General features: G+C 45.4%; 1 protein-coding gene across 5 annotated transcripts in view; it reads right to left on the bottom strand.

The window, feature by feature from the left end:
• The window catches only part of CRAMP1 (cramped chromatin regulator homolog 1), a 51,129-nt gene extending 39,912 nt beyond the window's left edge, over positions 1-11,217 (bottom strand). For 2 of the 5 annotated variants that reach the window (XR_008232821.1, XM_052772836.1), the window contains exons 1-3: positions 8,916-9,106; positions 8,079-8,428; positions 213-406 (exon numbers count right to left, since the gene is read on the bottom strand). Coding sequence is in view for 4 of the 5 variants with exons in the window: in XM_052772836.1 (XP_052628796.1) it covers positions 213-406; positions 8,079-8,428; positions 8,916-8,959 (588 nt within the window). In the remaining variant the exon portion in view is untranslated. Of the gene's footprint in view, positions 1-212; positions 407-8,078; positions 8,429-8,915; positions 9,107-10,864 lie in introns of those variants that run through there. The other 3 variants (XM_052772837.1, XM_052772835.1, XM_052772834.1) reach the window with 3 other exon arrangements.
• Positions 11,218-16,948: the final 5,731 nt, after the last annotated feature.

Raw genomic sequence — 16,948 nt, 5'->3', positions numbered from 1 at the left:
AAAACAAAAAAAAAAGCGTGACACTTTTGAAATGTGCCTGTGATTGACAGCTGGTTTACAGCCAACTATATAGGCACATATGCATAGACAAACAAATGTATATGTGTACGTATGCATTTTGTTCCTGCAAATCTGCATTCAATCAACCTTCTTTAGGAATATCCAGATACTAAATGAAGCCATCTAAGCTTGCTGTTTTCCTCTACATGTACCTCATACAGTCCCTCGAAGAAAGTATTTTTGTCCTCTGTGCTCCACGATTCCCACTGCCGTCTGACCTTCTTTCCTTCCTCCTTCTCTCCAGCCGAGGAGCCCAGGTTCCTTGCCGCCGACTTGGAATTCCCAGCAGGATTGTTGGGAGGAATTCCTGATGTGCCACCAGATGCAGTCCCTCCATTATCTGCTGCTGCAAAAAAACATGACCAGAGTGAGTATCAAACCAAGAGGAAGATTCATGGATAGCGATAAGGGAGGAACTCAATTTACTCCTCCTTCACCGCTCTCATCTATATCATTTTTTTCCCCCAAGATATTTCACCTGAAATACAATAGGCAAATAACAAGGTTTGTTTTAAAGAAATAAAATCTCAAAGAGCAAATAACAAGGGGAAGGTTTCGATGGCTTAATTTTGTATTTCCAGAGACAGATAAGCAGGAATATACCAAAGCAACCTCTAAAGACAACACACTCTCTGACGCTTATACACTGGTGTGCTCTGCAGTTGCCCCTCTGCAGCTGAGGGGAACTTCTGAGCAATGCTGAACATTGATGTGACCAATAAAGCAAACTAATAGCTGTGAGAAAATATACACAATTTCATATCCTTGTCTTTGGTCTTGATCCTATTGCCTCCAAAATAGCTGCGGTAATGAAAGGCCTGAAAGATGTCTACTTTAGTTCATCACATGACAATGGATCAGCATTCTCAAGAATCTGATCCTCAGACTAAGGAGCACCCTCTCTGACACTTAGCCCATCTAGGATAATTCAAGGTATCCAAAGGACAGCAAGTCCTAACCCCTTCTCCTTCCCCAAATCCTGGTGTGGCTTTTGGAAAAAAGGCACAGAAGTGCAATCTTGATTGTACCTTTGACAGTTACCAACACCCCAAAAAAACATGGATCAGAAAAAAAATACAAAGATTGGAAATACTATAATGAGAATAAAACCTGATGGAACTAAGAGAATTTGCTGTTTATTCAAGTAGGGGACAGAGAAGAAAATGGGGTGGAGAAACTGCAGGAAGGTGAGAGCTACACATAATGCAGTAAGATTCCATTCCCTCACCTTAATTCAGAAGAAAAAGCCTCCCTTTTTTTTCTTTTTTTTAACCGCCTTTGAAAGTATTAGTCTTTCAAAGACATTTTAATCAGAAAAAACATTATCAACTCACCTTAAACCTGTGATTTATTCACAACAGAAATCAAACCAAACATGCTTGGTTTGACACTAACAGATTATCAGAATGTTAAATCCAGAAACCAGGGAGACCTCCCAAAAAGTGCACTCGGTTTTTTTCCATGAAAATGTAACCATTCTCAGTAACTTACATTTCCAAAATATAGTCTCTTCAATTTTGCTACGAAGTATTATTTAGATTTGACTGCCCTTATCAATGCAGGTGTGTACTTAATAAAACAGAAGCCTTTTAACATTAAACATACATTGCTCATTATAAAGAATGCTTATTACCATTTCCATTTTTCTGGTTACTCTCCTTTATGTTTTGTGTTTTATCTCATGATAAATTGGCTTGCCTTAGTTTATTTGCTTATAAATCCAGTTTGTACAATACAGCAGTCCCAGCTAGTTTCCCAAACTTTTACACACATTAGCACAGTTGTCTTTCATATTTAGGCTTAAAAAGTTCAGTTATCTTTTAAAATTTAATTATATTAAACAGTTTGTTTACCTGACAAACTCAGTGTTTATACACACACACACCTCTCTCTCTCTCTCGCTCAAGAACCAGGATATCCCAGTTTGATAATCCAAATATTACTTTAAAAAGAGTACCAGAAGAATCAACTGTTATAGGCTTACTATGCTTTAGAGATTTGAAAGACTTGTATGTAAATCTTAACTGTAACTATTCAGTTGCAATTTGAAAGTAACTCCTTTGGAGGACAAAACCATATTTCTCCAGATCCTAAAAAAGCTGTTTGGTCAAGTAACAAATAACATTTGAAATCAAACCTGGAAGAGAGTACAATGTGTGAAAGTACATTTTTTTCCTGCGTACAATAAATATTTAGTTGATATAAAATATGACATTGTGACCATTTTTATGTTAATGTTTCTTTTATTTCTAGGAATGACTATTTGACACTTTCAAAGAAAATTACTGTCACCACAGGGAAGCACGTAAGGCAAAACATGAAAAAGAATTGGACATCTAGAAGAAAATGCACTTAAAAACAACTTCTCAAATAAACAGCTTTTCTATTTCCCAAAACCTTCATCAACCACTGATAACTGAAAGTTAAGCAATTTAATTCTGGTACTGTGAAGGTAAATTCTGTATGAAAAAGGAAACCATAAGAAAAACCTGAGCACTTTAATAGATGGCTGAGAAGAAAACCAACAATTTTAAGACAAAAAATTGCTGCTTTATTTTGCAAATGAGAGATTGGAATATCACAATTTGCATGGTAAAGAAATACAGATCTTTATAGATAAAATCTTCAGTCAAGAAGGGGGAACTCAAACACACCAGTCCTCAATCTCAACCTACCATCTCCTGCTGCTACTAGCTCCCAAAAAAGACGTCCTTTATCAAGAGACAGGTACAGGATTCTATGCCAGAGTTACTATTCTGATCAGAGACCTCTAACTTTCTGAGAAACCATTTAGAGGAACTAGGTTTGTGGGGTCTGGGGGTTTTGTTTTTTGGGTGGCTGCCTAAAGTTCAGATCTTATCAAGGTACACATGAAGTTTTCATTATTAAAAAGCATAAGAAGCAAAAGTATCAGTGAGGACTTCAAATTCTAATAAGACTATATAAAGTTCAGTAGACTTCCTCTTAGTTGTACGTAAAAGATTAAATGAACAGATCAGTTCTATCGAGGACATCCCCCTCACTAATGACAGGTGATGATGATCAGTAATTCCCAACAATAGATTATTTAAAACTTCAGAGAGAGGAAGGGGGCTTACTCTAATAATCTGCTTAGGTGCTAGTTCTAAGTAAAATCATTTATAAAACGAGAACACTGCAGACAAGACAAAGACAAGATGGTCATTCTCACTCTGTCGACTTATCCTGCATCACTCAACCACTGGACTGGACCACATCCACATTCCCTGCAAGCCGATGCTTCATTTTGAGTACTAACATTGTAACTGGAAAACAAATTTCTACCTTTTATGCCTCCACAGTAAATAGCATGGACTCCTAAGAAGGATAAGTCTAGGACAGCTTATGCCATATTGCACGGTTATACCATATAGTGTTCTTGTTATGAATTAACATCCAAAGTTTTAAACACAACAGGTAACTGTCCTACAAGGATACAGACAGTCTAGCTTCTTCTACCTCTTATTATTTAGAAGATTTGCACAACCAAGATGTAGTTGAATGTGTTTAAACATATACAGTGTCAATTATCAACAGGAGTCTATGAACAAAACTATACTGAAGGCTTGCTTTTCTACGGACAGTATATATTTAAGCTACCAAATGCAGCACTATCTGAACTAACCAAGCACAGCTGTAAAAAATAAACAGGGTTTATTATAAATTTGTTTACTCCCCCAATAAATCATTATTCTCTTGCTCTTCCATCAGAAACACCCATAATGCCTAGTGTGAAGTTCCACCTAAAGCACATGGTTGTGCAGCCCTGCTCAAAGTTCAGTACCTACTGCACAGGGGACAGGAAAAAAATCCTCCTCTTGTGGTGCGGGATGAGATACTGTGGAGTTCTGGTCCTGAGCCACTTTCAAAGGCAGGGTGGGAGAACTGGGATAAATGGGAGGGCAAAGAACGAATGAAAGCACGTCAGAGTAAGATGGAAGGAAAAGTACCAAGTGCAAATGAGATGGACAGAATTAAAAAGAATATTAGAACAAGGGAGCATGCCAGTAGTTTTTAAACAGTTGTTTATGCCTTAGAGAAATAATGCTGGAGGAATGACATTTCAAATGAAGGTTACGATACATTCTGCAGCATAAAAATTTGGGAAGATACAGTAAAATTGTATTGTAAGTACATACACCGGGTATCTTGTTATATACAACCTCTCCACAGGAGAGGACCATAGTTAATTTAATCCACATGCTATGGGACATGCAACTTTGGTGGGCTGAAACAAACTGGACTGCCTTCTTGCGAGTTTTATACAATGCCAAAAGATGGAACATTTTAATGCAATTCACGCTTTCAGCTGAATAATTCTTTTTTCAAGAAAGAACTCCTTATTACTGCAAAACAAATCCAAATACTTGTTTGGGCCATTCTACACATTTTGTGAATAAATCTAGAGTAACGGCATGAAAGACATCTTCAAGCTTCAGCTCACTGCCATCAGACTTTCTTACTATTTCCTTCTGACTTCATTCTGCATTCAGCAAATGGATAAAAACACGGAAATGGGAACACTCTAGTTCAAACTAAATCTACAGCACATGATTGCAATGTATTCCACATTTGCTTTTACCAATGTGGTCACAACATATACATGCATATTCTAACCACTCTCGTTTCATGGAAAAAAGCCCCAAAACACACCTTAAAACCTGTGCTCGGCAACCATGTGGCTTATTTGTATTTGAGAACTAAACTCTCAGAAATCCCTCTTTTTCAGCAACCTTATACTGGTCTGCTTCCTCTCCCTCAACAAACCTCCCTGCTTTTAAACTCTCATCATAAACTGCCTCCACCCCACTACTCCTTCAAGTTCCTCCTCGGATTTCATGCAAGTTACTTTAAGACTTACTTCCAAGCATTCATACTTCAAAAGGCGTGCATTGGTTGAGGTGTAGACTACAAACTTGAAAATACAATAAAAAGATGACCAGCATTTTAAAATAAGATAATAATAATAATTCTAAAAAAAATGCACAGATTTAGATATTTGTGCAGGAAATTTGATAAACCCTTCAGCAATTCAAAATGGATTGGCTATTTAAGTGAAAGTTTTCAAACTTCCTTTTACTATGCTACTTTCTATGTAATTTTTGCCCTAAATTCAAAAGTGCAACTCAGTACACAAAAGACAAGAGACAGACTCCAGAGATCCAATGAAAGATTACGTCAGGGTAATCTGAAATTTAGCAATACATTTATACATTCTACTAGGCAGAACTTGAGAATTACTATTAACAATCTTCCCTGAACCATAGTAAGGTAAAGTTGAAAAGTCAGCAGCTGCTGAGTGGGCAAACTCTTCCTACAGTTTACAGTAAAGTCTACTTTATCAATAATTTGTCTGCTACAAAGAAGCACCCTAAAAGCACAGATGCCAAAAGTAAAAACAGATCTGCGACAGAAAAAAAATTCTACTTTCAAAACTCTTTTAAAGGCACGATTAGGACATAGCAAGCCAATGCCTGCTGACTAACTATAATTTGAAAGAAATTAAGTTTATTGATTACCCTCCTTAATAATAGCCTTTGAAAGAGTTTTCACTTTAGAATACACAGATTGTAAAAGCAGGACCACTTTAATAAAATTTTAAGGGTTACAAAGCATTATTGAAAGACAATGACAAAAACAAGTTTCTGGTTCCACTGGACCAAGTATAAGTGTGGTCTAGCCACTCCTGCTGGCCAATGTTAAAATTTCCTTTGCAGCTATCACCTTGACTGTGACATGCAAAATGGAAAAGGTTCTAGATTTCAGAGCTGATCCAAAGCACATGCATTCAAGCCTTTTATCATTTTTTTACTTAGAGGGGGAGGAGAAAGTTGGTAGGAGAGCAAATGGAAGGATTTAAGTTCAACCTTTATTAGTAATCTTCACCCTTCAATTAGTTCTCTATTGGAAGCTAGCTCTGTGAGACACTTCATTTAGAATGCAAAGCCCTGTAAATTCTGATCACAAGACATTCCATTAGGGAAAATTCAGACAAGCCTGGAAAACCTCTCAGTATGCATCCCTGAACGTAAAGAACTCAAATTAGAAAAGATCCCACTCTGTGGCCCTGTTCTCCAAGATCTGACAGTTATAATCTCAACTGTATCAGAGAAACCAACTTCAATGCATTCACTTCAAAACTAGCCAGGCAGAGCTGTGGCTGGTCTTACAATTCAAAAAGTGAAAGCATAACCATAATTCTACCACCGACTGTCACCCCCAATGATTTAAGAAGTTTCCCCAAACCTGACAACATAGTCAGGTACAGCAATTACAAGCACTATCTATCTATGACCAATTATTGAAATAATATTTTCCATTCTGTATATAATTTTATTAGGGTTATTTTGGGATCTGAATTGCAAAATAAACTAAGTTTGCTTTTCAATTGTGTTGATACACCTAGTTAAAAATCGTTCTGCTGCTCTAGAATTGGAAATGAATGTTTACGTACAAATATACAAACGTGAATATACACGTACACGAAGATACATGTACTTTGTTCACACGTGCATACACTTTCAAAGCAATGGAATAATTTCAAATGCATATATTTGACTTGTCAATCACGGACAACACATATTCCAAAGAAACACCTCCTTGTATTTAATACTATTTACCACCCTTGAAATAATTATCTGTAGCTAAACATTTCTGGGTATTCCATCTGGTTTTTTATTTGGTTTAATGCAACTGGGAGAAAAATTACAAAGGCCCTTCTGTTCTATCCTCCAACATCACACACAGGAGCTTTTAACTTAAACCAAAAGGTTTAAGAGATTAAAGATGACTTACTAAGGTATTAAAAAATACTTTAGTCAACTATATAAACTGTCAAGCAACCAAGTTCAAGAATTTTTTCGTGATATGGCAATGACTAAAATATCATGATTTCCACTGCTTTATTACTATAACACAAAACTACCATAATTCGTAATGTTCACCTAATGTCCAGCATGCACATACCACTGTAATGGACCAAAGAGTGAGGTAATCTCCAAGACACATTTATGCTACGCGGAGTTTTATTTCAGATTAGCAGACAAGAGTAAACTTTGTCATTTCAAATGTTGAAGGCATCTCCGAGTGTTGTTTTCCTCAAAAGTTAACAGAAAATAACACTTGCGTACTTTTGCACAAATTATCCAAAATAAGTCTCAAGTACAGCTCAACTACAGTGCCAGGTGTCATCCAGTAACTGCTGAGCACACACCATAGCACCAAGATATTCCAACATCCCTGCTGTCTTCTAGCTACTCAAGCAAGAAACAGCTTTGAAAAAAACCGAATTCTTATCTACAATGTAAAGTGAAAAAGCATGTGTATATTCATGTATGTACATACAGACAGTCAGATGTATACAAAACAATCTTAATAAAAACTCAAATTCCATGAAAATGTCCAAACTGTTCTCAAACAGTAATGCAGGACACACAAAACCTTAGAAACAAGTATGTCAGTATGTGTATTTCATAGCTGTTTCCAAAACAGTTTTTGGGGGTAAAACGGTCATAGAAATAACTGCAGGAAATCACTAATGTCTTGTGGGTTGTTTTTTTTCCTTTTTTAACTAGCGCCCAGTGAGTATTTTGTTATTATCCAAGAACAGAATTCAGAGTGCAGCCACCTGATTACACAGCTAGCTAGAGTCTAATTTCCTAACCAAAATACAGGAATTTCCTAAAACTCAAGAGAGATGAAATGCAGGAATTAAAGGTTTGCTTCAATAATGGAGATTTCTTCCTCCTCCACAGACACATCCAAACCCCCCATTTCTGCAAGTGCAAAGAGGACAGTGGGCAGCAGAGAAGATGAAGCCTTGGGACACAAAGAAGATTTCAGCTACTGTGAGAAAGAAGCCCCAAACCACCTTCCCCCAAAACAAACAAAAGATGGCATCTACAGGAGGAGAATGACAACCCCCAAACCCACAGGTGACTCCCCCCACCCCCCCGCCACCCCCCTTGCCCACATGTTTTAAGGGTGCCAAAATACAGTACCTTTGCCTTTTGCAGCAGTGCTGCTGCCAACTGAAGAGGATGCCTGGGGATCCTTCTTCAGCCTCTTGCTCTGAGGTCTGACGCTGGACCTGAGAAAATGATGCTGGTCCTGGCTGTGGGAGGGCTGGAGGGAGGCTGGGGCCTGCGATAAGCTGGGGTTCGGTGGGGGGCTGCTGTTAGTGTTGTTGTTAATAATCTTCTCTTCTTTCTTTGTGCTGCTGCTGCCTGGAGCTGCCTCTCCTCCTCCTCCTGCCCCTTCTTCTTCCAGGGACTCCTCATCTCCTCCTGCTCTCTTGCCCAGCTTTTTCACCCCTTCCTCCCCGCTGCTCTCTCCCAGTTTCACTGTCATCCTGTTGGGGAGGAGAGAGAGAAAAGGGGGGGGCACAAAGTCAGGCCAGGGAGCCCCCCAGAGAGGGAGAGAAATCCCTGGGCTGAGAGGGGAGAAGTTTAGCTGCAGAAATTCCTCTCAACATGGCCGCCGTTGTTTGTTACTAAATCCCCTTTCGTTTGCTGTCCCGACCCAACAACCTGTGCCGCGGGCGGGAGGGGGAAAGCCCCCCCCGAACCCCCCCCAAACCGGCCCAAAAGGCAGCCGGGCTCCCCCGGCAGCCCTCCGGCACCCTCCCGAAGGGGTTCGGGGCGCCTTTGGCGGAGAAATCGCCCAGCCAAACTCGGGCGTGTGGAAGCGCTCGACAGCCGCCGAGAGGAAAGGCAGCCGCCGAGCCCGGCGGAGCGGAGCGGGGCAGCGCGGCCCGGCCGGGCCGGGCCGGCTGCTCGCCCCCCATCCTACCCCTTCGGCGGCTCCTCGGGCCCAGGGGGGCTCTTCCTCCTCCTCACCATGGAGCCGAGGCGATCCGACCTGCCGCGGGGGGGGGGTTCATGCTCCTAGATGCGGCGGCGGCTTCTCCTCCTCTCTGTGTGTGTGTCTCTCTCTCTGGGGCTGGGACTGGCCGAGGCTACCGAGATTTCCAGCTCCCCCTCCGCCCCCACGCCCGCCAGAGCCCCGGCACCTCTCTGCCGCTCCCCGCGGGGCAGCCCCGGGCCCGGCTGCCGCCGCTGCGAAGAGCATCGCGCCGCGGGCCGGGCGCCTGTCACCGGCGGCCCGGGCGGACCGGCCCGCGCCGGGAGACGGCCCGGCTCCCCACCGCCGGCCGCTCCTGACTGGCTCCGACAGCAGCTTCCAGCCGCTTTCTTGCTGTTTTTTTTTAAATCAGCGCGACCCCCTTTGTTGTTTTTTTTTCAATGGGAAGGGCGACAATCTCTGCAGGCGTCCGCAGCGGCTTTTCCCCCCTCGCCTCGACGGGGACCGCACAACTCCCGGCAACGCTGCGACCTCTTGGCCAAGCGAAAAAGTTTTAAAACACCGTTTGCTAGAGGACTGCTCCCGGACTTCCCGAGAGGCATCGCTAAACAACTTTAATTCCAAATCTGACATTTGGACCGGCTGCCAGGGATGACCTCTCACTCTGCATCTAACTTCACAAATCCTCTCAATTCTGAAGTTCTTTTTAAATAGTTGGAACAAAACACCAGATACACACACAAAAGCTTAAGGCATTAAACCGTATTATCTGCTAAAAGCCAACAACTGTTTTTTTTTTTTTCTTAAAGAGTGTAAAAATATTACTGACACCATATCTAAAAGAAGTCAACTTCCAAGAAAGAAACCACTTACAGCAAAACAGAAAGAAGTAGCAGTTGCAACGCAGCTGCCTTATCACCACAGCAGGAGCCACAGTCCAACTTTAATTAAGGGAAAAGATAAAAAACAAGAGAAGGATATTCTGAATATCACAAATAAAGAATGCAGTTACTACAGATTAGGCTGACACCAGAATAACGTGGTTTAAAATAAACAAGATGCATCAGCATTATATGGCATACAAATTTGTGTGATTACAGCTTATGGACTGTATTCCAACTGTTAAAATCATACTTTTCCCTCTAATGATTTTGAGCTAAACCACCGAATCTACCAATTCAGAATTACGTTGGGCAACGTTCCATTCTTTACAAATGCTCAGTAAACTGATTTGAACTGTGGATCTAAACTCACATTAAAACTTGGCTAACCATTCACCTGAAGGGTCCCTAATTACAGACGCAAACTTGTTCTCCACACATCAAAAACTGCAGTGTTTTCAGTTATTTTGAGGACAGAAATCTTCCAACTCTGACAGTCTGTGCTCAAAAACTTCACCTAAGCACAGCTGAAATCTCCCTGATTTCATGTTTAGTTTTATTACCGCAAATTAAACGATGCATCCACTGGCATCCCCCAACAATTAGTAGGGGGATACCAAAGAAACACATCTTGGGGACAGTTACTTACAAGACTAGGGCAGCAAATCCCAGCACCTGCCCCACTTCCCAACAGCCGGCTCCTTACAGCGTCCTGCCTAAACGCTCCGGCAGGGCCCCACACCCAGTTTACCCATTTCGGCTGCGATCTCCTTTCCTTTTCACGCTGCCCCTGCTTTTCCTTTTTCTTCCAAAGGGAAAAAATCTCCTCAACCTCACCCCTTTGGTCCTCTAGACCTTCACGCTTAGTCGCCGTCCCTTCACTCTGCCTCCTACAAACGCCCAGCTCCCCTCCGAGGGGACGCTTTCCCCGCACACCCCAGCGCCGCCACACCCCGTCGATCGACGGCGCGGACGGGAGAGCCGGGCCGGGCCCCCCCAGGGACACGCGGGCCCCGCGGGGGCCCCAAAGCGCCGCTTCTCCCCCCCGCCCCAGCAGCCCCCTCCGCCCCGCGGCGGGCTCCATCCCCCGTCCCGCGCCTCACCTGCCGCATCAATGCCGCCGCGCAGGCTCCGCGCTCCAGCTCGCCCGCCGGCGGCTGCCTCGGGTCTTCCGGCACCCACAGCCCCAGGCACCCCCAGGCTGCGCCCCAGACCCGCCAGCTCGGGAGGAGGCCGGCGCGCCCTACGCCCACCGCGGACCCCCGCGGCCCTCCCAGCTTTGCTGGCGGCGGCAGCCCCCGCTCCCGGCCGGGGAGGCGACCTCTCTTCCCCGGGCTCCTCCGAAACCGCGGCCGCGGGCCCGGCACCGCCGGCGCCCCGTCGGGCCTCAACGCCCCCGGCCGGAGCCGCGGCTCCCTGGCGCCCCGGGCTCGGCCGTCGCTCCGCCGTCGCCCCCGGCCCCGCACTCGGCCGCAGAGCGGGCCGCGATGGGGTTCCTGCCCGCGGCGGTTCCGCTTCCTCGTCAGCCTGCGCCGGGCCGAGGGGGCGGGGCAAGACGCGGCGCGCGGGCCCAGCTGAGAGCGCCGGCGCTCCCCTCCCCAGGACCCCAAACAAGGCGTCCCATTGGCTGGCGGCAAGCGGGAGCGAGACGGAAGGCGGGGCCGGGCCCCCACGCAAGCCAAACAAAGCGCGGCGCGGGGCGGGTGACGAAAGCTTAGCGCAAAGGAAGAGGCGGCAGCCGGTGTCCGTCAGAGGGCGAGACGAAACCCGAGAGCTGGCCGCTGATTGGCTAAAAGAAAAACTAATCGCGGGCCCTACAGCCGGGGCCCTTGGACGTGATCCAGGATTCCATTGGTCAGAAAGCTGCTGATTTGCATGCGGCGTTGTATTTATAACCTGCCGGGGGGGCAGGGGGTGGTTTTGCCGGACGGGGCTGGCGTGGGAGGAGTCGGGAGGGAGGATTCCACCGGGTGGACTTCGGGCGCGCATCGGGGCGAGGTTCTGCGCTGCGGCTTTGCTTCGTTCGCTTCGCGACTCCCCCGCGGCCCCCCGTGTTTGGGTCTTAGCCAGGCGGTAAAAGCAGTGTGGGTCCCGTCCCCCCTCCCCCCCGCCGTGGCCGTACCTCCTGTCCCGGAGATGTCCGGTGGTACAGGCCAGCTCGGGCTTGCGGTGTGGGGGCTCGCTACCCGGCGAAGCTGCATCGCGGCGGCTGCTCCCGGTGCCTTACGCCCGGCGGAGCGTGAGGGGGAGCCCTGGGGCCGCTCTCCTCCGAAGCATCTTGTGCTTTCCCGGGCCGGACCTCGGAACCGGCAGGGACAGTGTTGGGGCGTCCAGCGGGGAGGCGGTTCACTGTGCCGCAGGTTTGGTGCCGAGCATCCCTTCGCAGCCTGGGCTTGGTGGCGACTAAAGAACCCACGATTTCTTGCGAGTTTCGTATTGGTTTTAGCAGTTCTTAAGGAGAAAGACGATGCCGGGGACCTGCCAGCTGCAGCTGGTGGGAGGCCGGGCCGCCTAACGTGGCGGCCGTGCTCCTGAGGGGCTCCGAGCTGAGTGGGGGCCTGGGGCCTGGGGTGCTGCTGAGGCGCTCGCTGGCCCAGCAGCTCGCTTCTTACTAGTTAAGATGTTAATATGTTCCTCGTTGTTTATAAAGGTTACAAATAACATACATGAAAGGATCAATGTGAAACCTCCTGGGAAGGCCTAGTGTCTTCACAACTTCTAGTCTTGCAGAGGTTGCACTTGCATAGGTACCCTTAAGTGGGATTTTTTTTTTTTTTTAAATAAACTGTTTCCAGGATTAAGAAGCTTTATTCACTAATATACAGAATTAAAGGGTGTTGTATTTCATTTACTAACCTAATGTTTTGGCCTGTTTTCCAGTGACTGCTCTCTGATACTTTAATGTGTTGACTTCATGTTAACTACTAGGAAGAATCACTTCTAAAAATCTTTCAACTGGTACTGTGTGAGATTTTTTTTTTCCTTGATAAATTCTTTGTGGAAAGAATATTAGATCATCCTCTTCTTGAAACTTTGTGGGTATCAGCAGGAAATGCTGCTTTAGTCCTCTTCTTCTGAGGAAAATCTTCATGAGCTGTAGCTTAGAAATCAATGTCTGAATTTAAACTTCATGATGGCATCTAAATTCTGGAAGATGGGGCTCCAATGGAGAGTGTTGCAAGTAATTATCTTATGAAGGCGAGCTAAATTTGAACATGCCTTGGGCTCTGCATCAACTATAAATATGCTGTAAAGCGTAGCTGTGAGTAACCAAGTGTATTGCTATAAATGCAATTTGTAAACAAAAAAGAGCCAAATTGCTTATTGTTCTTGTTTCTACTGTAGAGCTTTGCATTTAAATCTACATCTTAATTAGTGGGATTTTTGAGAGATTATTTTGCAGTTTTGTTATAATGTAGCACAAGATCATATGGTTTATTTTTGCCACTTGGTTTGACCACAACCAAATTTAACGATCCTGACAGGAAATGATGCATTCTGCATCTACAGTGCCATGTATTTCCATGGTGCTTTGCAAAGAGACATGAAGGTATGTTCAGTTCCCCAAGGAGCTCAGAGTTGAAGGTTTCCATTCTCTCTGTATGTAAATAACTTTATATGCTTGAATAGTCCCATTGCCTCAAGTGGACTGTTAAGGTGTGAAATTGCTCATGTGTGTAAATGTTTGTGAAAGAAAGACTGAATGGAAAGGAGTTGGACAAGAGCTGAGAGGCAGGGGGTAGGTTGAGATGTCAAAAGACACTTGAACTTTCATTCGTTCTTTTTTAATAGGGAGGATCCATGATCATGCTTTGGCAGACCTGCACAGATACAAAATGCAAATAATATTTCAGTGTTTGTTGCCATGGTTTTCTGGACCAGACAAGAACATTAACTTGGATTTGTTGCACATCCTGTGTATTTTAAGGTATGAATAAGAAACTGCATGCCTAATAGAAATAGAGCAAGCAATGCAGAACTGTCTGACAGAAGGACAAAGTTAATACTTTTATGTTGAGGTGTTTTTAATTTTGCATCTAATGTGCATGATAAACTAATTATAACATGAAAATACTTTTCCAAAGACCTTAGATGTAAAAGCCGCCAATATAGTGGATGTTCTGTATTTTCCTTTTAGGTTACTTAGAAGCTACTACATTTCATTCATAACTCGTTTGTTCTTAAAAGGCTTTAACTTGTTTAATCTGGCAAATTATAATAGGTGATCTGTGTGTTACTAAAGCAGTTCTTTCCCATTCAGGTAAGAGGATTTAAACCAAAGGTCAGACTTCTATTGTTAATCCTTTATGGCTTACTAAGTAGGAAGCACCTAATCATGCAACTTCATTTTTTTTTCTCAGCATCTGAGGTCAAGCCCTTAGAGGAAGGGACAAAATGCACTGTGTGCGACTACGCTGCTGAAGCCTCTTCTTTGTTGGTCCTGGGACTTGAGAGACTGTCCTGGTTTCAGCTGGGATAGAGTTAACTGTCTTCCTAGTAGCTGGTACAGTGCTATGTTTTGAGTTCAGTATGCGAAGAATGTTGATAACACTGATGTCTTCAGTTGTTGCTCAGTAGTGTTTAGACTAAAGTCAAGGATTTTTCAGCTTCTCATGCCCAGCCAGCGAGAAAGCTGGAGGGGCACAAGAAGTTGGCACAGGACACAGCCAGGGCACCTGACCCAAACTGGCCAACGGTGTATTCCATACCATGTGACGTCCCATCCAGTATAGGAACTGGGAAGTGGGGGGGCAGGGATTCGCCGCTCGGGGACTGGCTGGGTGTCGGTCGGCGGGTGGTGAGCAATTGCACTGCGCATCATTTGTGCATTCCAATCCTTTCGTTATTGCTGTTGTCATTTTATTAGTGTTATCATTATCATTATTAGTTTCTTCTTTTCTGTTCTATTAAACCGTTCTTATCTCAACCCACGGGTTTTGCTTCTTTTCCCGATTTTCTCCCCCATCCCACTGGGTGGGTGGGGAGTGAGTGAGCAGCTGCGTGGTGTTTAGTTGCTGGCTGGGGTTAAACCACGACAGAGACTCAGAGCTGTTAGGCATCTTTTATGAGTGCAGTACTCAGGAGGGAAGATCTTAGGATCCCCTGTTCATTTGTTTATTCAGTATATAAATCCTTTACAGCAGGGCTTCTCTGTTGAATATTGGAGGGCTGGGAACTTAATTTCCAGCTAAGCTGGCACAAGTAGGGATACGTAGTTTAGTTATTGGGCAAAATTTTGTGTAACATTGAAGCAGGCAATTATGAAAACTGTGAAAATGGTCACTTGAGCAGAGGCAGTCAGTGGGTTTTTTTAGATTATTTTTATTCCAGCCCAGAAAGGGATGATAGACTAGACGATTTCTAGCAGCTCCTACTGGCCATGTATTTCTGACTTGATTGTACTATGTAGTTGCAATAGTTTCCTCATTAGCCTGATTGTCTGAGAAAACAAGGTATCTGCCCGCATGGTCTGCTCAAACACTCAGCTTCAAGTCTGATGATCTCAAAAATACTATGAGCACAATTGGTGAAAATAGTCAGCTGGGCAGAGCCAAGAAATTAATTACTAACTCTGGGAGTGGCACCTGGGCGAGCTAACGGTGTTATTACATGTCCAAGAATCCACTAAGAAAAGATGCCATAAATGACTTTGTTAGAGTTGATGCCTTGTAAGGGAGAAGATAAAGCATGAGATAAAAAGCTACAGAAAACAGGACTTTGAGTTCTGCTGCTCAGAGAACAATTTGTTCTAGAGGGGGTTGCTGTGCTCGTAGCAAGAAGATCTAAAGCCAGTGTTTTGCCTCCCTACCTAAAGCCTATCTTTAAGTTCGGGAAGAGATACAGCATGTTTTAATGCAGTCTGCCTCTTACCTAGTACTTTTTCCTACTTGCTAACAAAACTGATGGGCTTTTTTTGTCAGGAGGGTCCCAGTAACTGCTGTATATTTGGAAAAGGGAAGCAGTGGGAAACACCATGTAAATTACACAAGGTGTTACACGTGGCCAGAGTCAATGTAAGTTAGTGGACGCAGAAGCTGTTGGTCACAGCTGTACTAGAGGTATGGCCTCTTTTCATCTGTTTTGTGTGGAAGTGTCGTGACTTGAGAGGAATTACAAATGATTGTGGAGTTGACAGTGGTATGAGGATTAGGTCTTGAATTGTCTCTTTTGAACGCTTTGGGTAAACCTGGCTGTTAAGGCTGAATGCAGGCCCAGCACCACTGAGGACTGGAGATGGAGCTGTGCTGTCCCTGACCTGGGCTGTACCTGCTGCACCCAGGGGTGCTGGGGGAGCAGCAGGAGGGCTTTGTTGGGGCTATCTTCACTTAGATGTTACTAGAAAAACTTGGCCACTGTCTTAAGAAGTTACCAGATCCCTTTTCCCACAAAAGCTCTGAAAGAGCCAATGAACTCCAGGCTGTATAATCACATTCGGTTACAACATGCATTTATTGTTCACTACGTTTCGGTTGGCTCAGGCTCTGTTGCAGTGGGTGTTTAATACGTGTTCAGGGACCTGAAGAGTTTGTGATCGAATCTTGATTCCCAGGAAGCTGGGGAGCTGCACAGTCTGCCATCCGTGTTAGAAAAAGTTCCTCATGGGTTCATTTGCTAAATCCTGAAGACAGCCACCGGTGCTTGAAAGCTGCCCGTTATGATTAGGGGTCTCACCAGCCGGAGCCCCGAGGGTGGGTATCCAAGGGGGAGGTGGGGCCGTGCCCGCAGTTGTTTGCTGGTTTCCCTGCCGAGGGGCAGGGTGTGGGTCGGGGCGCGGGGCCTGCCGCGCAGCCCGGCGAAGGGGCAGCCCTCCTTCGGTAACGTGCTTCGGGGGGGGCCGTCGGGGGGTTGGGGCCCGGCTGGGGGCAGCGGTGCTTCCAGCCCCTCCGACCACCGCTCCCAGGCGCCGTTCGGGGGGCGAAGGCGAGCCGACCCGGAGCGGTCGCTGCTGGCTTCGGGAAGAGAGCGGGACGCCCAGTGCCGGCCCGCACCCGCCGGCTGGGCACCGCGGCCGAGCGCGCCCGCCCCTCCGCTGCGCTCGGCACTTTCCGTCTCTCTCCGGCGTGCCCGCGGACCGCTTCGGCTGTTTCCGTGACTCTTCGGCTCTAGGTCGGCAGTTTCCGTGCTGGGGCCGCTCCCCGTTGTCAGGGGTAACGCGAAGCATCTCGGAGCCAGTGCGGCCTTCAGCG

The sequence above is a fragment of the Harpia harpyja genome, chromosome 21, assembly GCF_026419915.1.
Source record: "Harpia harpyja isolate bHarHar1 chromosome 21, bHarHar1 primary haplotype, whole genome shotgun sequence".
In the NCBI taxonomy this organism is placed as follows: Eukaryota; Metazoa; Chordata; class Aves; order Accipitriformes; family Accipitridae; genus Harpia; species Harpia harpyja.
Note: the sequence above shows the minus strand (reverse complement) of the source record. Positions and strands in the feature narration are given on the sequence as shown.